Raw genomic sequence first — 19,405 nt, forward strand, 5'->3', positions numbered from 1 at the left:
CTCTTAGGATTGAATAGTTCTAAAGAAAAATTGGCCTTGTACTGACAAAAGCCTCCAGCCTCTATGTCATGACAGTATAAACAAGACTGTGTCTCTGTTAGCAAAAGCAACCTGTTTGGATGAGTAAGGGTGAGGCATAGCATGAAGATGATGAAGCAGACCACAGATGTCGTGCTTGCCTCTGCTGATATTTACACTCTAAAGAGCTCAAAAAAACATAACAAAACTGTGTGGCTTAGTTTAAGCAAATTGCTATCTGGTCAGAGTTCAGGTCAGCTTTGGGCTCAGCCTTCATCACATGTGGTCTTTAGCCCATGGTTCAGTTGAGTCCCAGATTAGTGCTATTGTTACAGTCTGCTGGTGGGCTGATTGGGATTGAAACTGACTTCCATGACAACCTGTCATGACCAGCGCTAACCTCGACATCTGCTTATGCTTGGTTGCTCTCACTGATAAATTGTCGCTGGTTGTCAACAGGTTTTATCTTAATTGTTCTTTATTGTTTCAAGACATATATTGGTGACAGTAATGCATCTGATACAATTCCACAAAGAAACAAAAACAGCCTGAGTTCCACATTAATTGTAAAACTTTCTTCTGTAACCTTACTTGACTTTGTCTGCTCTTGTTGTCTGTTAAAAAAGGATTATCATAAACACATGCAGAATAATTTATGGAAACTATAAAGGAAATTGGCAACATTATTGTCGTTATTACATAATATATGGGCTGTTGTAGTGAATGGGAGCCCCTTATTGCTGAACGGGAAGGCTCAAACCAGATATAACTGAGGGAGCCAAAAATGGCATAAATTTACAGACTGTAGCCAAGGTAGCCATTAGTGAGAAAAATAAGTTTTCACAGGCACATTCCTGCTGATATACTGTAGCAGATCAACCTGTTGAGTTGAGCAAGACTGAAGATCACAGATGTTATATATCAGTGTTTAAAAATGTTTGTAGCTTTATTATGTTGATCCAAAACATCGAACGATTTATGCGAGACTCCTCTCTGAAGTGGTGTATGAGTAATATGACCTGCTTTCAGCACCAGTTTACCACCCAGAACAGAGACTGCCCATGGATCTGTGTGGGCCTTTCATCTAACATGCAGCCTAACAAATGGCCAATTCAGCTGACCTAGCTTCTGAGAATAAGCTTCTGAAGATAAGGAACAGTCTCTGAAGTCAGACATCTGTGTATGGTTCTGAAAGGGCATCTTATCATATCGCAGTGAGGTCGTCACTGACCACAAGGGTCAGTGTACAGAGCAGGACCACTAAATCAGGCCTAATTTAGCATAGGAGACTAGTTCTGCTTTATTCCAGTTAGAATATACAGCTAAAAAAGTCTGGTTTGGTACACTGGACATACTCCCAATGACAAAATACCAGAAAAAATGTGTTTTGACTTCTTGGCAGTTGCTGCAAGAACTGATATTAGAAATAATTTTGGGAATTGGTGCAGCAGCTGAAATAGACAGAGACTTATAAGAGCTCCAGTAAAAATTGTGGATAACAGTCCACTTTGCTTTTTTAGAAATAAAGAAATGAGCAACTGAAAGAGAGGAACATCTTGAAATAATCAAAAATGAAAAACATGAATAACAGAAAGACACATTTCAGCGTGTGCTGGCTAGCTGACACATTATTGGACAATAAGAGTGTGCTTGTCCACAGGTCTTTGCTTATTAAAATATGTTTCCTAGCTCAGTCATTACCTGAAAACATCAGTAAGCCAAAAGTACAGATAAGAAAACATGTTGAACTTGCTGAACCACTGGATGATGTCTGTTATATATGCAATCAAATCTGTCTGTTGAACTTTTACATTCTTAAACTGTATAGTCTTTAGTGAGCATTGGCCTCGGAACTATGACACCTGTCATCAAATGGACAGAGCTCAAGTAGACTCTCAGAGCTACATTTCAGTGCCAGCATAAGTCGATAGATAAAGCAGTGCCTATATTCCTGTCTCCTTGGGGCTAGGTTTGTGTGTTAATGTTGTTTAATTCATCTGTTGTGATGTAAATTTAACACTACCAAGAAATATAAGCTGGTCAAATTCTCTAGAAGAACTACAGGTGTTGGCTCCTTTTTAATCACCAGTCAGGTAACAAATTATCACCTCTGGGATGCTGCAAGTGTATGTCTCAGACCAATCTGAGTTTGATTTCACACACACAAAGGTGGATAGGCTGGCTGTCACACAGCTTTTCATTTGCTGGCACATGTGGGAAGGATGCAACTAAAGCACCTCACAAATACTCAGATAGCCACATTAACATAATTGCAAGTGGTTTACTGTTCTCCACTCACATTACCAATCAAAACAGCAACCCCAGGAGCATATTGGCTGCTGAACTCTGAACCTGGACCAAGCCTAAGTGCATATTTAACATAATGTACATCTTTGTAATAGCTAAACAAAATTATGCATGAGATAAATCATATGGCAGTCAATAAATACATTTTAAACACACTTTTCAGCTTACCTTGACAGTGTGTGATATTCATCCTTTTAAAACCTTTGGGACATTCAACTTGTCCATTTGCAATCACTGCAAATGCTGCAAACACAAGGAGAAAGCATGACATTAGAATGAGCAAAATGAGCCTACAGTGCCTCTCTGTCACAAAGCGTTGCATTCATCACAGAGGGCGAAAAGAAGCTCAGCATTAGGAGGGGACATATAACTTACAGATGTTAGCATCCTGGCAAGAGGAAAAATAAGGGGACCCACAGCTGGGCCTCGTAGGACTCCAGGGTGGGTGTATGGAATTGGATCTCCACCAACCACATTTATTAGAGAGCAATGCCACCCAGCAGAATGTAAGGATAACACTTGACGTCATTTATAATCATATTAGCTATATTTTTCCTCAGCCCCCAGGGATAGATGAAAGGATTTCTTAAACAGTCATAAAAATGTTGAGGACAAGCCATGACCTTTCTCATCAACCACAGAGCAAGTCTATTTAAGACACTAACATTTTAAATGTGCACACAAGGAATGACAGTTAAGGTACAGCTAACATGACAGTTATCGGCCAAAAACATTTTTTTTTGTGGTTCGCTAAAACAATCATATGGTGTGTGCTTCAGGTGTGTACAGAGCTTCACAAAAATGCTAAACTATAAATAACTCAGTGTGCCTATTAATGTCTCAGCATTGCCTTGCTGACAGTGATAGAACATCAAGTATTACTCATTCTACACCCAGTCAAGTCCTGGCATGCCCTAATAAATGTACAGAGAGATAATAAATGTATGTGTTTGTCTTAGAATGTCCATCTGTTTGTTTGACAGAGAGAAAGGGCTAGTGTGTAGCAATTTTTTTAGGTTTCTTAACAGAGACAGGGTGATAATTTGTTGCAGCCCTTGCTATGACATAAGCTGAAATGAGAATTTAGCAAATCATGTCAAAAGAAAAAGATTCATATTCTTATTTTGGGGGGTGGGGTTGATGTGTGTAAGGATGAGGAAAGAACAACAGCATAATTGTTAGTTTCATGGAACTGTTGGAAACTGTTTCATGGACGGCCAAGTATCGATGCACTTTTAATACGTGAATGCAGTGGAAATGTTTGGTGACAACATATACAACAAATATCATCATTAAATGCGATGAATGTGAATATTACCTCTCCAAAGTACATAACAGCTCTGAAGTTGCAGCTAGAGATGCAGGGCTGAAAACATATGTCACACATGCAAGAAACCATGGCCACAGCAAAGAAAACACACCTCCCTCCCTGGCAGAGGCCTCTGGGAAAGGGAGTAAAGTCACAATATGTTTTTGACCAAAGCTCCAGTAAACCAGTACTGACTGAAAGAAAGCTCTGGTTTTGGACATAAATGACAAGCTGGATGTCTGGATGCAGATTAGTTAGACCAGAGAGGATAACATCACTATATTCCTTCTCTCATCTGCAATAACCACACAGAGAACAATAGCAATAGTATACATTGCTCCTCCGCTGTCGTTTATTTTCAGAATAAATGACAGAATAATGGTGCAGTAACTGGAATGGATTCAGTTGTGTATGATTTTAGGCTGGAAAACAAGTGGTCAGAAAAAATTATTCATCACTTTTCAATATGTACAAGACACAAACACAAAATTCCTGTGAACATACTGCATGTTCTCAATGCAAAACAAAAGAGGAACCAATCACAAGTTTGCATCATTTTCCCAGGAGTGACTGGGCTCTGTGAGGCTGTGAGGCTTTCTTGGAATGAGGTCCTAGAAGCTGAGTTATGTTTTGGTCCTGCTGAGACCCAGTGGACCAGGCAGGGTCAATTTACCTGAGGGTTGACAGAGCAAAAGTGGGTCAGCATGAAAGAGACAACGGGGAAAGGGGGACCTGTGTCAAAGCGAAGCCACTGTTTCTGTCTACCCAGCTCCTCATCTTGCTCCAAACCCCTCTACCCCCCCTCCAAAGTTTGAGTAATGAGCTGTTGTAGGAGGGTGGTGGGCACACCCTCCTGCAGCGATGGGATCAAGTCTGTCCTGAGTGACAGCATGGAGTACATGCCAGGGAAAGCCCGGTGGGAGGGTAAAATAAAGCTTATTAGCGAGGGTGGAGAGGACCACTGCAGTCAATAACAGCCACAACATGAATCTGAGTGACATGTTACTTCATATCTCTGCTTGCCTTATTGGACAAGTCTGAGATGTTGCTTTAAAGCCAACTATGTAAAAATACTGCACTGGCAAAATAAAGTTGGTAAAGTTGGCGTGTTCCCATAAACCAGACATGATGTATTTGTAAAACTAGTTTAACTCAGAGTGTGAGAATAATTAAGTCTAGCTCAGAATATGTGAACAGTTATAATAATACAATTCTAAAATGATAATGATTGCAAAATCCCTTTGATTTTCCTTGTTATCTTACCTGGGAAGGTTAACAGTAAATGTTATTACATTTAAGACTATTTTCTCATAAAATCACAAAACTCCCTCTATTTCACCTCAGGGTGGTAGAGTCTAATTTCCCCCCTGCCATAAGAACCTTTCAGACCTCCCACTTCCTGTTTGATAGTCAGGACCTGTGACCTGTGTGTGACCACATGAACATTTGGATAATTATCGACAATGGTTTTTATAAGATGTACTGTATTAATAGGGTTGTCTGGTACATTGAATTTGTCCACACAACTAAACCCCAAAGACTCTATTCTGCAGGCTAGATGGTAAAACTAATAGAATTGGTGATACTAGTATGTGATAACAAATTTGCACCTACTCTCTACAGGGCATGGGCTCATCCCATGACACTAACTATATATTAAACTGGACATTTTAAGCTGAAATAATTAAGGCTCAGTTTAACCCTTCATCATAGACCAACTTCATTAACCTTTCTTAAGTCATTCATTATAAGACAGCATTGAACGATAACTTTATTTAACATTTTGCTGTAACAAATTAAATCAATTTAGTGAGGATTTTGGATAAGATTGTGTACAGTAGATAATACATTTTGATCATTAATGCTGTACAACATGATTAGAAATTGATTTAGATCAGGTAAGCTTCACCCAAAGGTAAAATATGCTTGTAATATCAACATTAAGCATACGTGTAAGTTTAGTCTGACAGTATTCAACAGAAGCAGGGGTTTCCGAGAACAACTCAGAGACTCAGAAGATAACTTAGAAGTTATTTCTCTGCATAGAAGTGGCTGAGAACAGGGTGAGCCCCACCCCAAAGGACACCAAACCTATTGCTTAATGATTTCAAGTAAAGTAGCACTGAACTGTATCCACACACACACAGAACACACACGCACACCTTGACTGATACTGACCATACTTGTTACTTGTTACATATTTATTACCCTTATTCAACATTATTCTTTAGCGCCACATAGTGGTTACCCTTTATTTATGGCATACGTTTGTAAAATTTGTTGCACATGGGATCTAATTTGTCAAATTGTACTGAATATAATAATAATATAAGAAGATTTATATTCGCCTATGCGTTCCTGGATCTTTAGATTCTTGCTCTCAGAGTTCAGTAGACCTTTATTGTTCCCATGGGTTAATTTATTTGCAGCAAAGATTCAAAACCATCTGACACTCAGAAGCTGATTATGACCCTCCTAAATACTTGCTGCCTTCTTTAGTATACACTAAAGATCAGGAGATCTAAAGAGTCTTTTTTGTTTAATTAATAAACTACTTTTGTAAGTTTATTTATTACTATAGGTGAGTTCTGCATTCTAATCCTAAACTACTGTACTGAAATTAATCAGTGACTACCTGTCTGTGTGATTTTCACTATTTTACAAAAAGCTAAGAATGATGGTACACATAGAAGATTTAATGATGTGTCCATTCTCATGCTTGTTTCTACTGCTTGTTTAGACAACATAGAGTTACACAGGCATTGGCTTGCAAGAGTGAGCTCAAACTGTGCATTAGTGTCACCCTTGGTTACAAAGACTGTAGACCCAGACTGGTCTGAATCCACAGAGGGCACAGACAGAAAACTCCACTTGTTGTCTAACCATTTAGCCCTGTTCAACAAAAGACTTTTTCACCCCTCACTAATTTATTGTCCATCTCCATTCAGATGTGTTGGGCATTCCACTGGCAACTATTCAATAATATTTGCTAAAATTCCCTGAGCTGAAAGTGTAATTCAAACTCCTTCAAGCTTCTTGTTTGATGGTGCTGTTCCAAATCCAATCTGAATAAACCTATTGGATCTCTTTTTATTATGAAGGTAAAATTGCCACTGAGGGCAATGCTGCTGAGGGTTTTCAAATGAATGGGCAGCTTATGCAAAATGGGAGAGAAAGAGAGGAAGAGGCAGGGGGCTGAGAACAGAGAGAATTTATAGTTGAATGGGTTCCTCGGCTGTAGACAAATCTTTAATTGCTAACTTAATGTAATCATCGTGGGGACCTTGCAGCCTAGAGGCTGAAGACAGAGCTGTGGTCCACCAGTCCCAGGGCTCAATGCCTTTCATCCAGCTTCCCCTGGGACAGAAGGGAGGAGGGATGGATGCTATCCATAGCAGATAGTCTTCCTTTCCATCCCACTGGGGGGCACTCTATAGGAAAACAACCAACACCATAGCCAAGACCTCCTGAGGAACCTTTCCAGCAATTTTCTTTCTGACATATTGCCATGGAGAAAACCAGGGGCAATAAGAGCTCTTTAATCAACATGCAGTGTTTGTGGACTTATGAACCTCTAAGATGGCAGAACCATCTCCTCTTGGCCTTGAGCCAACATTTGATTGGAACAAAAAGTTGAAAGGGAAGTAATTTGCTTTCAAAACAGAAGGTCTCCTTGGTACATGCCTTATCACATGCCATGTAAACTGTGTGTCCTTGCTAGTCAATCAAAAGCTAATCATTCAATACACATATGGCTAATAACAAAAATTAACATCTTCCTGCTGATTCAACATTAGAGCTGCAAGCTTTAGGATATTTTGTTGATCATCAAGAGTAATTAGTACTGAGTCTTTATCATATTACTTCAACACAATCATGCCACAACAGTTGTGAGTCAACTAGAAAAAAAGCTTTGATAATAGGATAATTTAATTCTTTTGGATTTTTTTACATCTTTATTCAAAACATACTTCTTATTGTTTCTTAAAATTATATATTTATTTTACATCTCTGTTTGCAGTTTGGCAATTTTGCTTAACACCCCTTTACAAGACGCTGATGACAGAGAAACCCTGCATAAAACAGATATTTAAACCAGACCCACATTCCTCACATCCCTCAAGTTTATTAACCACTACTGCTGGTTCCAAAAGGAGGCATGCCACAGTACATTCCTAATAAAAATGTGCTTAACATAGCTTGTATTCAATTAAAAAATGCAACACACATTTCACATCCATCTGCCTCCAACTGGGATTTATTTCTCATAGTGGTTATGTCTGCTCAGCCCTGATTAGCCACACTGCTGCCCAGCTAATGATTTCCATCCTTCTAGTTGTGCTGGTATAACAGTAAGTCAACATCAATGAATGAAATGCTGTCAAAGAGATGTGACGTCTCTATCTAATCACCAGGAGAAGCTGCAGTGGAACTGTTCCAATGCATCTGTTCTTGCATGGCTTATTTCAAAAGCAGAGTCACCGCTCTGTTTTTCTGTTTTTTGTTGGTCATTAACAAGTATTCATGTTTGATCAGTGCTAATAAAAAGCAATAAGCACAGGCTTAGGCTCCTCGATGGATGTCAGATTAAATATCTGGGGAGTAGATCAGAGATTTAGAGGGGATGAGTTCATGTGGGAAGATCTGGAAGATGTGGAGCTCTTTGGGCCCCATCCTTCATTTGCCTCATCTGACTTTATTGATCTAAACCTCATGAAAATTTACGCCTTTAATAAAGAGAGCCGCAAAGGTGGAATAAAGAGCAGGGTTACAGAGACAGTGAAGGCAGTGACATCATGAAAACCTCAACGACCCAGGAAGAAGGTGTTAAAGGAAGCCAAAGCTCCTGTGGGTGTGGTGGTTACTTTAGGCCCCAGGGACCCCTGATCTGGCTCCCTGGGAAGCATCCCAGCATCGCATACGGGAAGAGTCACAGAGAGGGAAGCTGCCCAGGAATGACAGATGGGGAGACAAACAACTTGTGGAATTCCATTAGATGTGAAAGCCACAGCTAAAGAGGGGCTGCCAGCACAATTACAGTGTCATGCCAACACTGCAGTACGGGTCAGACTCAGGCAGCAGAAAATAGCCTTCAGTTGACTTTAAAAAACCTCAGATTACTATACAAGTACAATGTATGCCTAAGCAACCTCCAAACTCACCCAAACAACACTATTGTATCTCTTAAAGGACAAAACACCTCCCAGTAATGTACTGAACTAAATTTCTTCAGTGTGCTTCCTTTGAGATTGCCCCACTCACCTTTTAACAATCTTTGAAAAGTAAAAGGCAAGCTCTCATGCATGCATGCACCTCTAGGTCAGTTTCTATAAAAACTTCCCAAAACAATCCCACTCTGAACTAGTGATGGGGAGGTGTTTATTGCTCCATCTCATCATTGAAATCAGAGGGTTAAGCTGACTACTGGCTATGCTGCTTGATCTGGATCTCATTATGGGCCAGGAATCCTCAGCATGTAACTTTTAAAGGCACTGGCTCAGCTTCAACTCCCACTGAGATTTGATATGCTGGCATCCATGGCTCTAGAACGTTACCCTTATCTACATAAACACAAACAAACACACAAACACTACATACAGTACACATAATCCCCTCTTTATGCCACAGTCCTCTGTGTATTATAACAGATAACATCCTGGTTTATATTGTCATTAGCTGTTCTCAAACTGATGTGTATTCAGACTTCACATAAAGACACAGCCAGACAGAAAAACAACAGCTCTAAGTCTGTGATTTCAGTGGGACAGTGGAATAAGACATGGGTGACTGAGGTGACTGAATTAACCTGAATCTGTTTGCTGCAGAACCTTTCAAACTGTGTTCATGTTGGCATCTTCTGCAAATATAATACATCAGTGAAGTAGCAATTCTTGCCCACAGTCAAAAGTCAATTTTGTATCTAGCTATAAACCGACCAATGGTTAGTTACACCCCTAAATACAAACTGGACTTTGATAAGAATTCTAATCACATGCTCAACAAGAGACACAGGAGATTCTTATAAAGCTGTGTGACGTTTCCACACGCTGCTAGTCAACAACTGACCCATTCACTATTAAATGAGTAAAACTGCATAATCTTTCCGGGGCTGCTGTCTCCAGGTTGTATACAATACCTGTCAAACACATAACAACACATATGCCTAGGCCAGTAGAGGAGGAAAGCAGCTAAAAGATCTAGTCAAGTGTCTAAACTGAGAACAATAACACTCTGGAAGAATTCAAAGCATTTCTGTTACTAAAGCTCCCTCTAAGTCTTCTGGGACAAAGCACATGACTTCATTTTTTGACTTCAGTTTTCTGTTTTCTATTGTGTGTTGCCTTTCTTGCCTGCCTGCATTTGACCTAGGACCCAGGCTTGGAGTATACTGCCGCCCCAAAACAACCACAAAAATGAGAAAACTGGGTATCCACTCTGTTTCTCCCCAAAACTTCAAAGAAGGGAGCAGAGGAAAACATCTGGGAGCCAAAAAAGATCATGGTGTGGACTTTTTGGAGTGGGAATCTTGCACGCTGAGCGAGATAGAGAGCGGGAGACAAAAGAATGGATCGGCATGTACAATAGATGTAGTAGACAGAGAGGGATGATGTCTGCTTCTGATTAAGGCCTGGTCAAACATTAAACACGGTATGAGGACTTTGACAGCCAGCTGAAATCTGCGGCCATGGATGTAATATGATTATGAGTGCCAGGAAATAACTGAAAGCAAACTCTTATGTGCCACCACAATGTAGCTTCTTTCCCTGTGAGGCACTAATAGTACATCTTAATTAGTAAAGAGACATACTGTAACCATGCCCTAGAAATAATAACCTGAGAGCCTCTATGTATGGTGAAGGGTGTAACCACCCACCCTGCCTTCTAACGCACAAAATCCCTACTGCCGTTTTTCAAACCGACCACAGCTCTAGTTGGTGCGATTCATTTCTTTGCAAAGCCACATTGGCTCATTGAGCCTGCAGGGTGGGTGGTAAACCAGGCTCTAATCTTCAACTAAACGTGTTTTTGTGCGCTTCCTGGTTTTATGTTTATAGAGGCAAAAGCCTGCTTCGTCTTTACAATTGGCCAAGTGGGCAAGTCGTACAACCACCTCAAAGAAGTGTAGGAATCTAATGCTGTGTGCTAATCATCATCAGCCATTAATTGCTGCTAAGGCATAAAACAGGCATCACTGACTAAAAACCTTAATATAGAGCACTATTAAAGCATAGCCCAGATACTGTTTGTCTTGCTGTTATGAACCATTGTGCATAACAGAGCAGGAAGTGCAACATACCAACTTTAAGAATGTAATGAAACCAGAGCAAAAAGGTCCCAGGTCTGACAGCTTTAGTCAGAATGACTTACCGGGTTTGGTTGGACACTTTTGGCACTTGTTCAGACCCCAGGAGGCACCCACACTTCCACAGCAATCATCCTGTTTGGTCAGGCCTGGCAGAGGCTTGCCACACTAGAACAACAGACATCTGTCTTAAATCTATGAAACAAGTTTTTAAAATGACTGTTACATGTTTTTGCATGCTTGCTTGTTCGTGTGCAAATGTTTGTATGCTGGCAGGAGCAGAATTCACAAGTGTGTTCATGTCAGAATGTGCGTGTATACCTAGTTTTTAGGACACAATGAACCAGACACATCTGAGACTAGTTAGTTGGAGAAGGACATAAACAACTATGAACATCTTGGCATGCCTCATTAAGGCACTTGGCTAATTGTGAGGATAGATCCCTATCAGACTTATTGGATTTTTGGGCAATGGAGATTTATAAAACTAAAGGGCCAGTAGAAAGTACATTCTTCTGGAGAAGACCAAACTGGGTATATTGGCAAGAAAAAGGGCTAGGCTGCAAACTAAACCTTTTGTATCCTCTTTTGGGGAAAGTTATATTAGCATTCTTAAACATCACTGTGTCTAAAAGATTTAATTTCAATCTTTTCCTCTATGAAACCAAATTGCTGAAAATAGAAGCACCAGTTCAGCACAAACAAACTTGTTGAAGTAATAAATCAAAAACAACCACAAACCTAAAGGCTAAGATTAAAAAATAATGCCTAATCACAGCCAAGCAAACAGATGCTGTAATAAGCCCTAGATTAGCCAAGCTCACGCACTTCCACTTAACTCTTTTACTAAGGTATGTTTCTTTCCAATACAGGTCTGTTGTGACACCCATAAATTATCCTCGCCTTGCAAAAACACTAAATCTGCATTACATGTCATACTGTATGGATTGTCCCACACAGTCCATTAAAAGTCTCCACATTTGAGCCACAAAAGAGACCACATGGGAGCTTAACCCTTGTCCTCTCAATGCATCTTTATCATAACATGCCTTTGTTGGGAAACTGGTGGAACATGAGATGGCCAGTGTGGTTAAAGCTCATAAATCCTGCACACAACATAAATCTTAGCCACAGGACCACTTCCTGTTTGAGACAAAGAAGGTGAGGGGATTTAAACATAATGTACCTGCAGTAAAACAACACTTTCCTCTGGCTCTCAATGACCACAATGAATTACAATTCACCATGAGGCTTAGATCAGCCAGTGATGACAGTTTACATAACATGCTTTAATGACTTAACATAATACCTGTCCGTCTACAGTTTCCTGAAAGCATCTTCCCACGTGTCCATTCTGAGGGTTATGTGGTCTGGCATGACCATTACCATCGGTTTGTGAGTGCCTGATGCTATGCTCATTAATATGTCCATTTGCAGGTTGGGAGCGCTGCTGGACAGAGTGAGCCCCCTCTGTGGTAGCCGGCCTCTGCCCAGGCTGGACCCGAGCTACTTGATGAACTTGGACCTCTGCATCTGGAGGGTGCTGGATGTGGACATTCACCAAGGATGGGTGGAGAGACACTGGAGGAAAAAAGACACAACGTTTATACAATAAAGCAGATGGTTTAGAGTTTACCATTTTGAATACTGAAAGTGGAGGCATACCTCAGCCAAGGGATAAAAGCTGTATATACATACAAAATATCAACTAACAAGTTGCATAAACTTGTTTAATACATACTTGCTTCATCACCAAATTACTGTAAGAGACCTACATGGGGAATTCCCAGCAGTAAAGATGCTATTAAGTTTTGCAAAACACCAACAACATAGACTTTTGAATTCTCTGGTTTAAATCAAATGATCTTAAAGACCAAAAACAGATTTGTTGAGGAGCTGAGAAGATGTTGCAATGAGGAGAATGAGCTCCTTTGTCCTTCTGACATAGGGGAAGCATCATCTCAGGGAGTGCCAGGTTTTTTCCCAGAATCCTGACCCAGTCCCATGAATCACAGTCTTACAGATAGATGTCAGAGAGAGTCCAAGAAGAAGAAGACCTAATCAAGAAACAGCCTCTGTGCATTTACTGTATAAAGCATAAAGAAGGGTAATTTCATCGTCACATAACAATAGAGATGCTAGGCTGATTATTTAATTTGGCTTATTCTTGTTATTTAACTCAAAATGGAGGATGGAAGATTTCTGAGTGGAATTTAAATGATCTAAGATGGAACTTCTGCTTCTACTTATTGTTAGACCAAGATGGTGAGCAAGACACAAGGAGGAAATTAAGAAAAGATAGCAGGAGAGAAGGAAAGTGAGCAAATCTTTCACTCTAATACTCCTTTTTATAGTTTCATGATGTCGTCTTGCTCTGTTTCTAATATCCACGTGATAAAAGCAGCATTGTGAGAACAATATGAGGACTTCCACTGAGTCATCCATTAGTTATAAAGCTCAAAATAGTTTCTGACCTCCACTTCTGGCCCTCAAAGGCACAGCATTGCACAGTAAACAGTGTTGAAAATAAAGGAGTGGACTAGTATGCTGTTTTAAAAAAGGAGAAGTGGAGCAATAGTCAAACAAAATGCGACACTATTTAAAACTGTAACTGAGTCCAACTAACTGTAGCGTGTAAGTTTGCCAGCTAGAGTTGTATGTCAACTATTTCTCCAGTCATTATATTGCCAAGCTCATAGAGTGACATATTTTGGGAAGACATGCAGATACATTTCACTGACTTCACTTTAAAGTAAAGGGAGGCTCCCATTGGTCACATTGCTCAGTGAGTACCTTGCTGATTGGACAATGGCAGCGTGTACATGGAGTGGGAGGGAGGTTTAGATCCCTGGTGGCGGTCATCCTTATGGCTGTGAGGGGTTGGTCTGGCAGGAGTTGGGGCGGGCAAGTGGCAAAACTTTCCTGTTGAGTTTGATGGACACCAGCATATATCCCTGCCAGTGCATCGGCCTCCATTAAGACACGGGATCTGACAGAAGACTGTAGAGAAAAAGGAGAAAGACAGGGTTGTGTGTAACAGAGAAGGAAAAAAAAAGGGTTATAAATGTGAGACATTATTGAACACAACACAGCACATTTTAATGTTCATCCTCATACAGGAGGATAGGATACAATAATAAGAAGCAGAAGGAGAAGTCCTCAAAGCCCCAAACAAGGTTTGTTTGCAAATGGTTAGCAGTGGTCATGGATTTTTCCTCTTCACACTACCAGACCTCATTCCACATGTTGTTTATAAAGTTTTAACTTTGTTATGAAGGGAGAGTTGTGGCACTGCCCTTCATGCACCTCCTTCGTTGGCATGCTTTGCTCAAATCAGTAATTACATATTCTTGTACAGGGTGATGATTGATGGTGTTTTTTTCTGTTACAACTCAGATGGCAATTGACAAGTGCATGCACATCTCCGTAGAACACTTAAATACTGGCTGTGGGAAATTGAATGAAACAATACCAAACTATAAAATATAAAGAAGTTTTAAGAGAGAGCAACTACCTCTTAACTATATACTGTAAGTAAACTAAATACCAAAACATTGCCTGTAAACTTTGATTTATAGATTCTAATTGAATATAGAAAGAAAAGAAAAAATATCTGACACTGTGCAGATGGTGTTTGACAGTTCTGCTTTCACAGCACTTTCATTGGCTTTATGTTTTCACATATGGGATGGGTGCCAGCACAGCACCGTACATACCTGGGCATGCTCCCATTCCCAGATTTACTTTGACCTGATCTCTCCTAACTCAAAACATCAAAGACCATTAAACGAAAAAAATCTATCCAACCATGACAAACAAGAAAAGAACCATTCTCGGGCACAAAGGATGAAAAAGCGGAGCACTCCACTTTTCTGGCTCAGCAGTAACACACACTACAACTCTCAGAATTGTTTTGCAAGACAGTAAGAGATACAAATGGTCCATTTGAAGAACGAAAAAAGAATACATTCGTGACGAATACATGCTGTGAGCAGCATCCTCTCTGTCTCATTGAGACAGACGCTAACACACTAATAAGGTGCAAATAGGGAACAGAAAGATGTTGTTTTGATGGCATGTAGGAAATGAGCTCCCACATAATATTAACAACAGTGAGACTGGAGGAGAAGGAGAGGTAGTGATAGACTAGGAATAAAAAAGTAACAGACAGTGAATGAAAAGAATTAGGAGAGGAGAATGTCAACCAAATAGATTTAAAACAGAAAAAACAAAGGGATGTAGAGAAAAAAAATATGTGGACAGACAGATATATTAACACCAGCACTGGTGTCCAGACACACAGGAAGGTCTCCTGTGATCAGACATTCTTGCTAAATAATCAGAGAGGCTATTAAATCCTCTCAATGTGGGATGCAGGTCTGCACTGGTGTGTGTCAGGCCAGGCCCACCCCGGCATGGGGCAGGAACTATTCTTAGAAAACAACTTACTGTCAACTCTGCACACCATGCTCCCTGTCTGCCTAACCTCTAACAATCAAACAGACACACACACACACTTCTCACTCAATAAACAGACTTCTATCCAATCTAATATCAGGCTTTAAAGCAAGTGTTGAACACAGGGTGCCTATCAAGGGAGACTGTTATAATTATCCAGCGAGATTTTACTGCACTGTGTAGGGAACATAACAACAGTATGAGATAACTGTTTGCTGTCCACTTGACATTCCTCAATGAACACGCACACCCAAGCAATAACAGGATGCAAACATAAATGGAAAGCAATCTGTTTTTAACACACTCTTTAACAGATGCTTTTGCATAATAAAGAGAGATTTCAGAGAATAAAAATGGGGCATAAAAACAAACCACTGCTTAGGAAGAAGTGAATGTGCCAGGAATGTCTTGTGGAAGGCCTGTGTCAGGACGCTGAAGTGTTTGGAATATCTACACTACGTTCCAAAACCCCATTAATGGGCACATAAATCTGCAACATCAACCTGTTTATATATTCATAAGTCAGCTGCGTCCTCCCTATAGAGTCTAGTGCAATTGCTAAAAATTAGTTAGCTGTGACTCAAGCGGACTTGTCTATGTCTGTATGTATGTGTATGTTTATGTTGTGTGGACGCTTCACCTCTGATCCACAAGTAGTAATTATTCTGAGCATTACCTGGATGACCCCCTCCCCCTTGGCACTGCCCACAATGTGAATGGTCCCATGGACACTTCTGTGTGCATATGGACCAAAGCCACCGAGATAAAGGCAGGTTTAATGTAATCCCTATAAAATCCTGTTCACGCTGCTACTCTTTCTCTCTTTCTGCTTCTCCCTCTCCTCTTTCAGTCGGTCCTGCTCTCCCAGGGAGCATGTTAAATGGTTAATGGTGGGGCCAACTGCGAGGTGTAAACCACAAAGAGATGGGGCTAAGTGTTGGGAGCGTGGGACCACCAGCTCCACGTGTGTGTGTGAGGCAAGATTAGTCCCAATTTAAAGAGCCTGCTTTTAATCTGCTCAACCCCCGTCTCTCTTGCTTTTCCTGTCTCTCTTTCTCTTTGAGAGTGAGAGTTTTTAGTGTAGTTCTCAGCTTTAATCTTCACCACTCTGTCTCCTCTTTGAGATTGGTATTCAGAACAGCAAGCTTGCCAATGGGAGACCATTTTGTCAAGTTCACCATATAAAAACGAATACAATGGTAGGATAGAGACAGAGGAATGTCTGAGAATCAGAAAGTAAGCAAGACAGACAATAATAGGTAAGAAAAGAGAAATGAAGGGACAAGAAGAAGCAGGCGCATTTACACAAGAAAGATCAGTATTAATGACAATCAGAAGGCCCAGAATTGATACTCACAGAGTCTGAAGCCCTGGTTTTGTGGCTGCTGGTGCTGTGGGGTCTCACTGTAAACTGTGGTAATGTCTCCCTTCTCACAGCTATTGTAGCAGCGCCCGCCGCTGCACACTCTGCGGCACAGCATAGGTGTGAAGACAATCTTGATGCGGTCCAGGTTGGAGGTGAGGTTGGCCCCTGTAAAAGACATACACATCTGATTGAACAGGAACAACGGCAGAGACAGACTAAAGACGAGCTGCATCCTTCCTTCTTCGGTTTCTCTGTGACACACTCCCTGTCTGTGCAAAGGGAGGTTTATAAGTGTGCAAGGGTGTGTGCTGACGGCTGGCCACTGGCACGCTGCAGCTGAATGAGTGATGTGCCACAGGCCAGCAAATGGGGAAGAGACTATTAGGTATTGGGATCGCTTCCAAGCGCTTTATCTTTAGGAGAAGGTGTTTTGGATGAGTGTATGTGTGAAGGAGACAAAGAGAGCATGAGTGCAAGTGAACACTGTGTAATGGTGGGAAGCTGTTCAACAGCCGTTGCCCTGGTACAAGAATAAAAAACAAGAGAAGCTTGAACAGCCAGACATCTGTGTACACTGGATAGTCCATCATAGGAAGCTGGCAAAATGAGAAAAAAACTAAACAAAAACGGGAATATATTTAACTTTGTTGTGGGTAGAGGCACCAGGGTTAAGTGTCACCGATGATGGTGCAGATTCCCAAAGATGTCACAGCATGTAACTGTACAAACACACACACATACTGCTCATAGATTAGCAGCATACACATGTTCACACACTGTATGTAGCTTTGATATCAAATTTCTGTTCGGTGGGATGCAGACCACAGAGGTTGTGGGGTCAGGTGGAGGAAAAGAGTTTGGAATACTGCCAAGCCTTTTTCTTCTTTGTGGCTAATGTTGCATTAAGTAAAGTCACCACAGGATATGCATGAATGTATCAGCCTGTGTGAATTGATCCAGAATGGGTTGTGTTTATTCTGACATGACATGGGATCGTGCAAATGTTACATGCATATAAATGTAGTATGCATAGGAAGAACGCATAGGCAGGGGAAGAACAGTTACACATTAGAGAAATTCCATTTAGATTCCAACAGGTAGATTTAGTTTCTTGTTACCTGCTGGTAATAGTGCATTGTTGAACTGCCCATACAGCTGGCTGTCAGTGTTAGGCCTGTGGTTATTGATGGAGTGCCCGTTGTTTTGACTGTTTCTGTGCCCATGCCAGTTCCTGTGCTCTTTGCCGTTAATGTTTGCATAGCTGCCACTTGGTAGAGCATTGGATGTGATAGGCCCAGGGGATGATGGATAACGTTTCACAGTACGAGAAGTCCCAATCTGCTGAGGGGAGGAGTCAGGGGGTCCCCGTCTCACCTGGGTCCTGTCAATAGAGATCAGCATAAGGCCATAAATATATGACCTACCACAAATGTCTACACTCCCAAAGACACACCCTTCTGCAATGCATGTGCAACACTGTGAAATCCATTTAAGCAGTCAGTGTGTGCAAAGAAAAATACAATTACATAGAAAGAAACACATTGTTTTAGGTCATAACTTTGCTTAACTGATTTTATACATGAGAAACAATGATTAGGAAATCATTTTGTTTTAATTATATTAATAATACCATATCATTCTTTAAGCACAAAAGATTTCTCAACTAACATCTGCTGTAAGTTGTGCAGCCATGACCCTCACTAATTACTGAAAGATTCTGTTTGACATTAAGCATATTTCTCAAGAGATGATTTTCATCACTCATTAACAAAAAATAAAGTAAGAAGCAACCAAAGGAAATAAGACCCCAACGTCCCTGTTTTTGTGTGTGCATATTTGTGTAGCTGATCACCAATCACACACATTTCTCTAATGCAGACAGCATTAGAGAATCTTTCCATCAGGACTACAAGCCTTTCCCATCACTCATTGTTTCGGCTTGACTAGAATATGAACTCCCTGTTCTGTCTGAATGTGGCTAACCAGGATGCAACATTATGAGTGTTTGGAGGAAGTATTACAACTAGGGTTGAAGAACAAAGCTCAACAAGGGCTTGAAGGGGCACGTTTTCATACTCATGAGCATTTGATTCGGGTCAATAACTGAGCCTGTGTTGCACAACCTGGAAGCTGAGCTCATGTGAGAGACCTGGGGGAGGCGCGTGCCTCTCAGACAGACAGACACGCAGATGGGCCCACCTTGACTGTGGGTCTAGGAGTGTCTGGTTTTAGCCCTGCAAAAAACATCTGGATCCCACTGATCTGCCCTAACAAACAGTCAACAGACCAAGACGAAGATGAACCATGCCGCATAGATCAGAGAAAAAGTTGTACAAAGCACACCTGTGGCCGTGTAAGGTAATTGAGACTGTAATCAAACCCCAAAATAACAATATAAGCCATGCATTAAGTTTTATTATATGTGATTTCTAGACACACATTGCATAACAATACAAACAATGCAGAAACTCAGACACTCAACAATAATTATGCAAATAAACACACATGTGCATGCCACACACACACACACAAACACACACACACACCATCCATGTGGCACAAGCTTCTGCATGTCTCTTTATTCACAGAGTACACACCACATTCTTGCTGTCAAGAGGAAGAAGACATTAAATGAGAGGGGAGA

The 19,405-nt window shown here is 40.8% G+C and overlaps 1 protein-coding gene across 3 annotated transcripts in view; it reads right to left on the bottom strand.

The window, feature by feature from the left end:
* The window catches only part of LOC137101404 (latent-transforming growth factor beta-binding protein 2-like), a 77,072-nt gene that overhangs the window by 30,965 nt on the left and 26,702 nt on the right, over positions 1 to 19,405 (bottom strand). For all 3 annotated transcript variants that reach the window (XM_067479809.1, XM_067479810.1, XM_067479808.1), the window contains exons 4-9: positions 17,880 to 18,142; positions 16,753 to 16,926; positions 13,731 to 13,937; positions 12,247 to 12,518; positions 11,003 to 11,105; positions 2,494 to 2,568 (exon numbers count right to left, since the gene is read on the bottom strand). In XM_067479809.1, the coding sequence (XP_067335910.1) occupies positions 2,494 to 2,568; positions 11,003 to 11,105; positions 12,247 to 12,518; positions 13,731 to 13,937; positions 16,753 to 16,926; positions 17,880 to 18,142 (1,094 nt within the window). The remainder of the gene's footprint in view (positions 1 to 2,493; positions 2,569 to 11,002; positions 11,106 to 12,246; positions 12,519 to 13,730; positions 13,938 to 16,752; positions 16,927 to 17,879; positions 18,143 to 19,405) is intronic.

Source organism: Channa argus, chromosome 16 (genome assembly GCF_033026475.1).
Source record: "Channa argus isolate prfri chromosome 16, Channa argus male v1.0, whole genome shotgun sequence".
Lineage (NCBI taxonomy): Eukaryota > Metazoa > Chordata > Actinopteri > Anabantiformes > Channidae > Channa > Channa argus.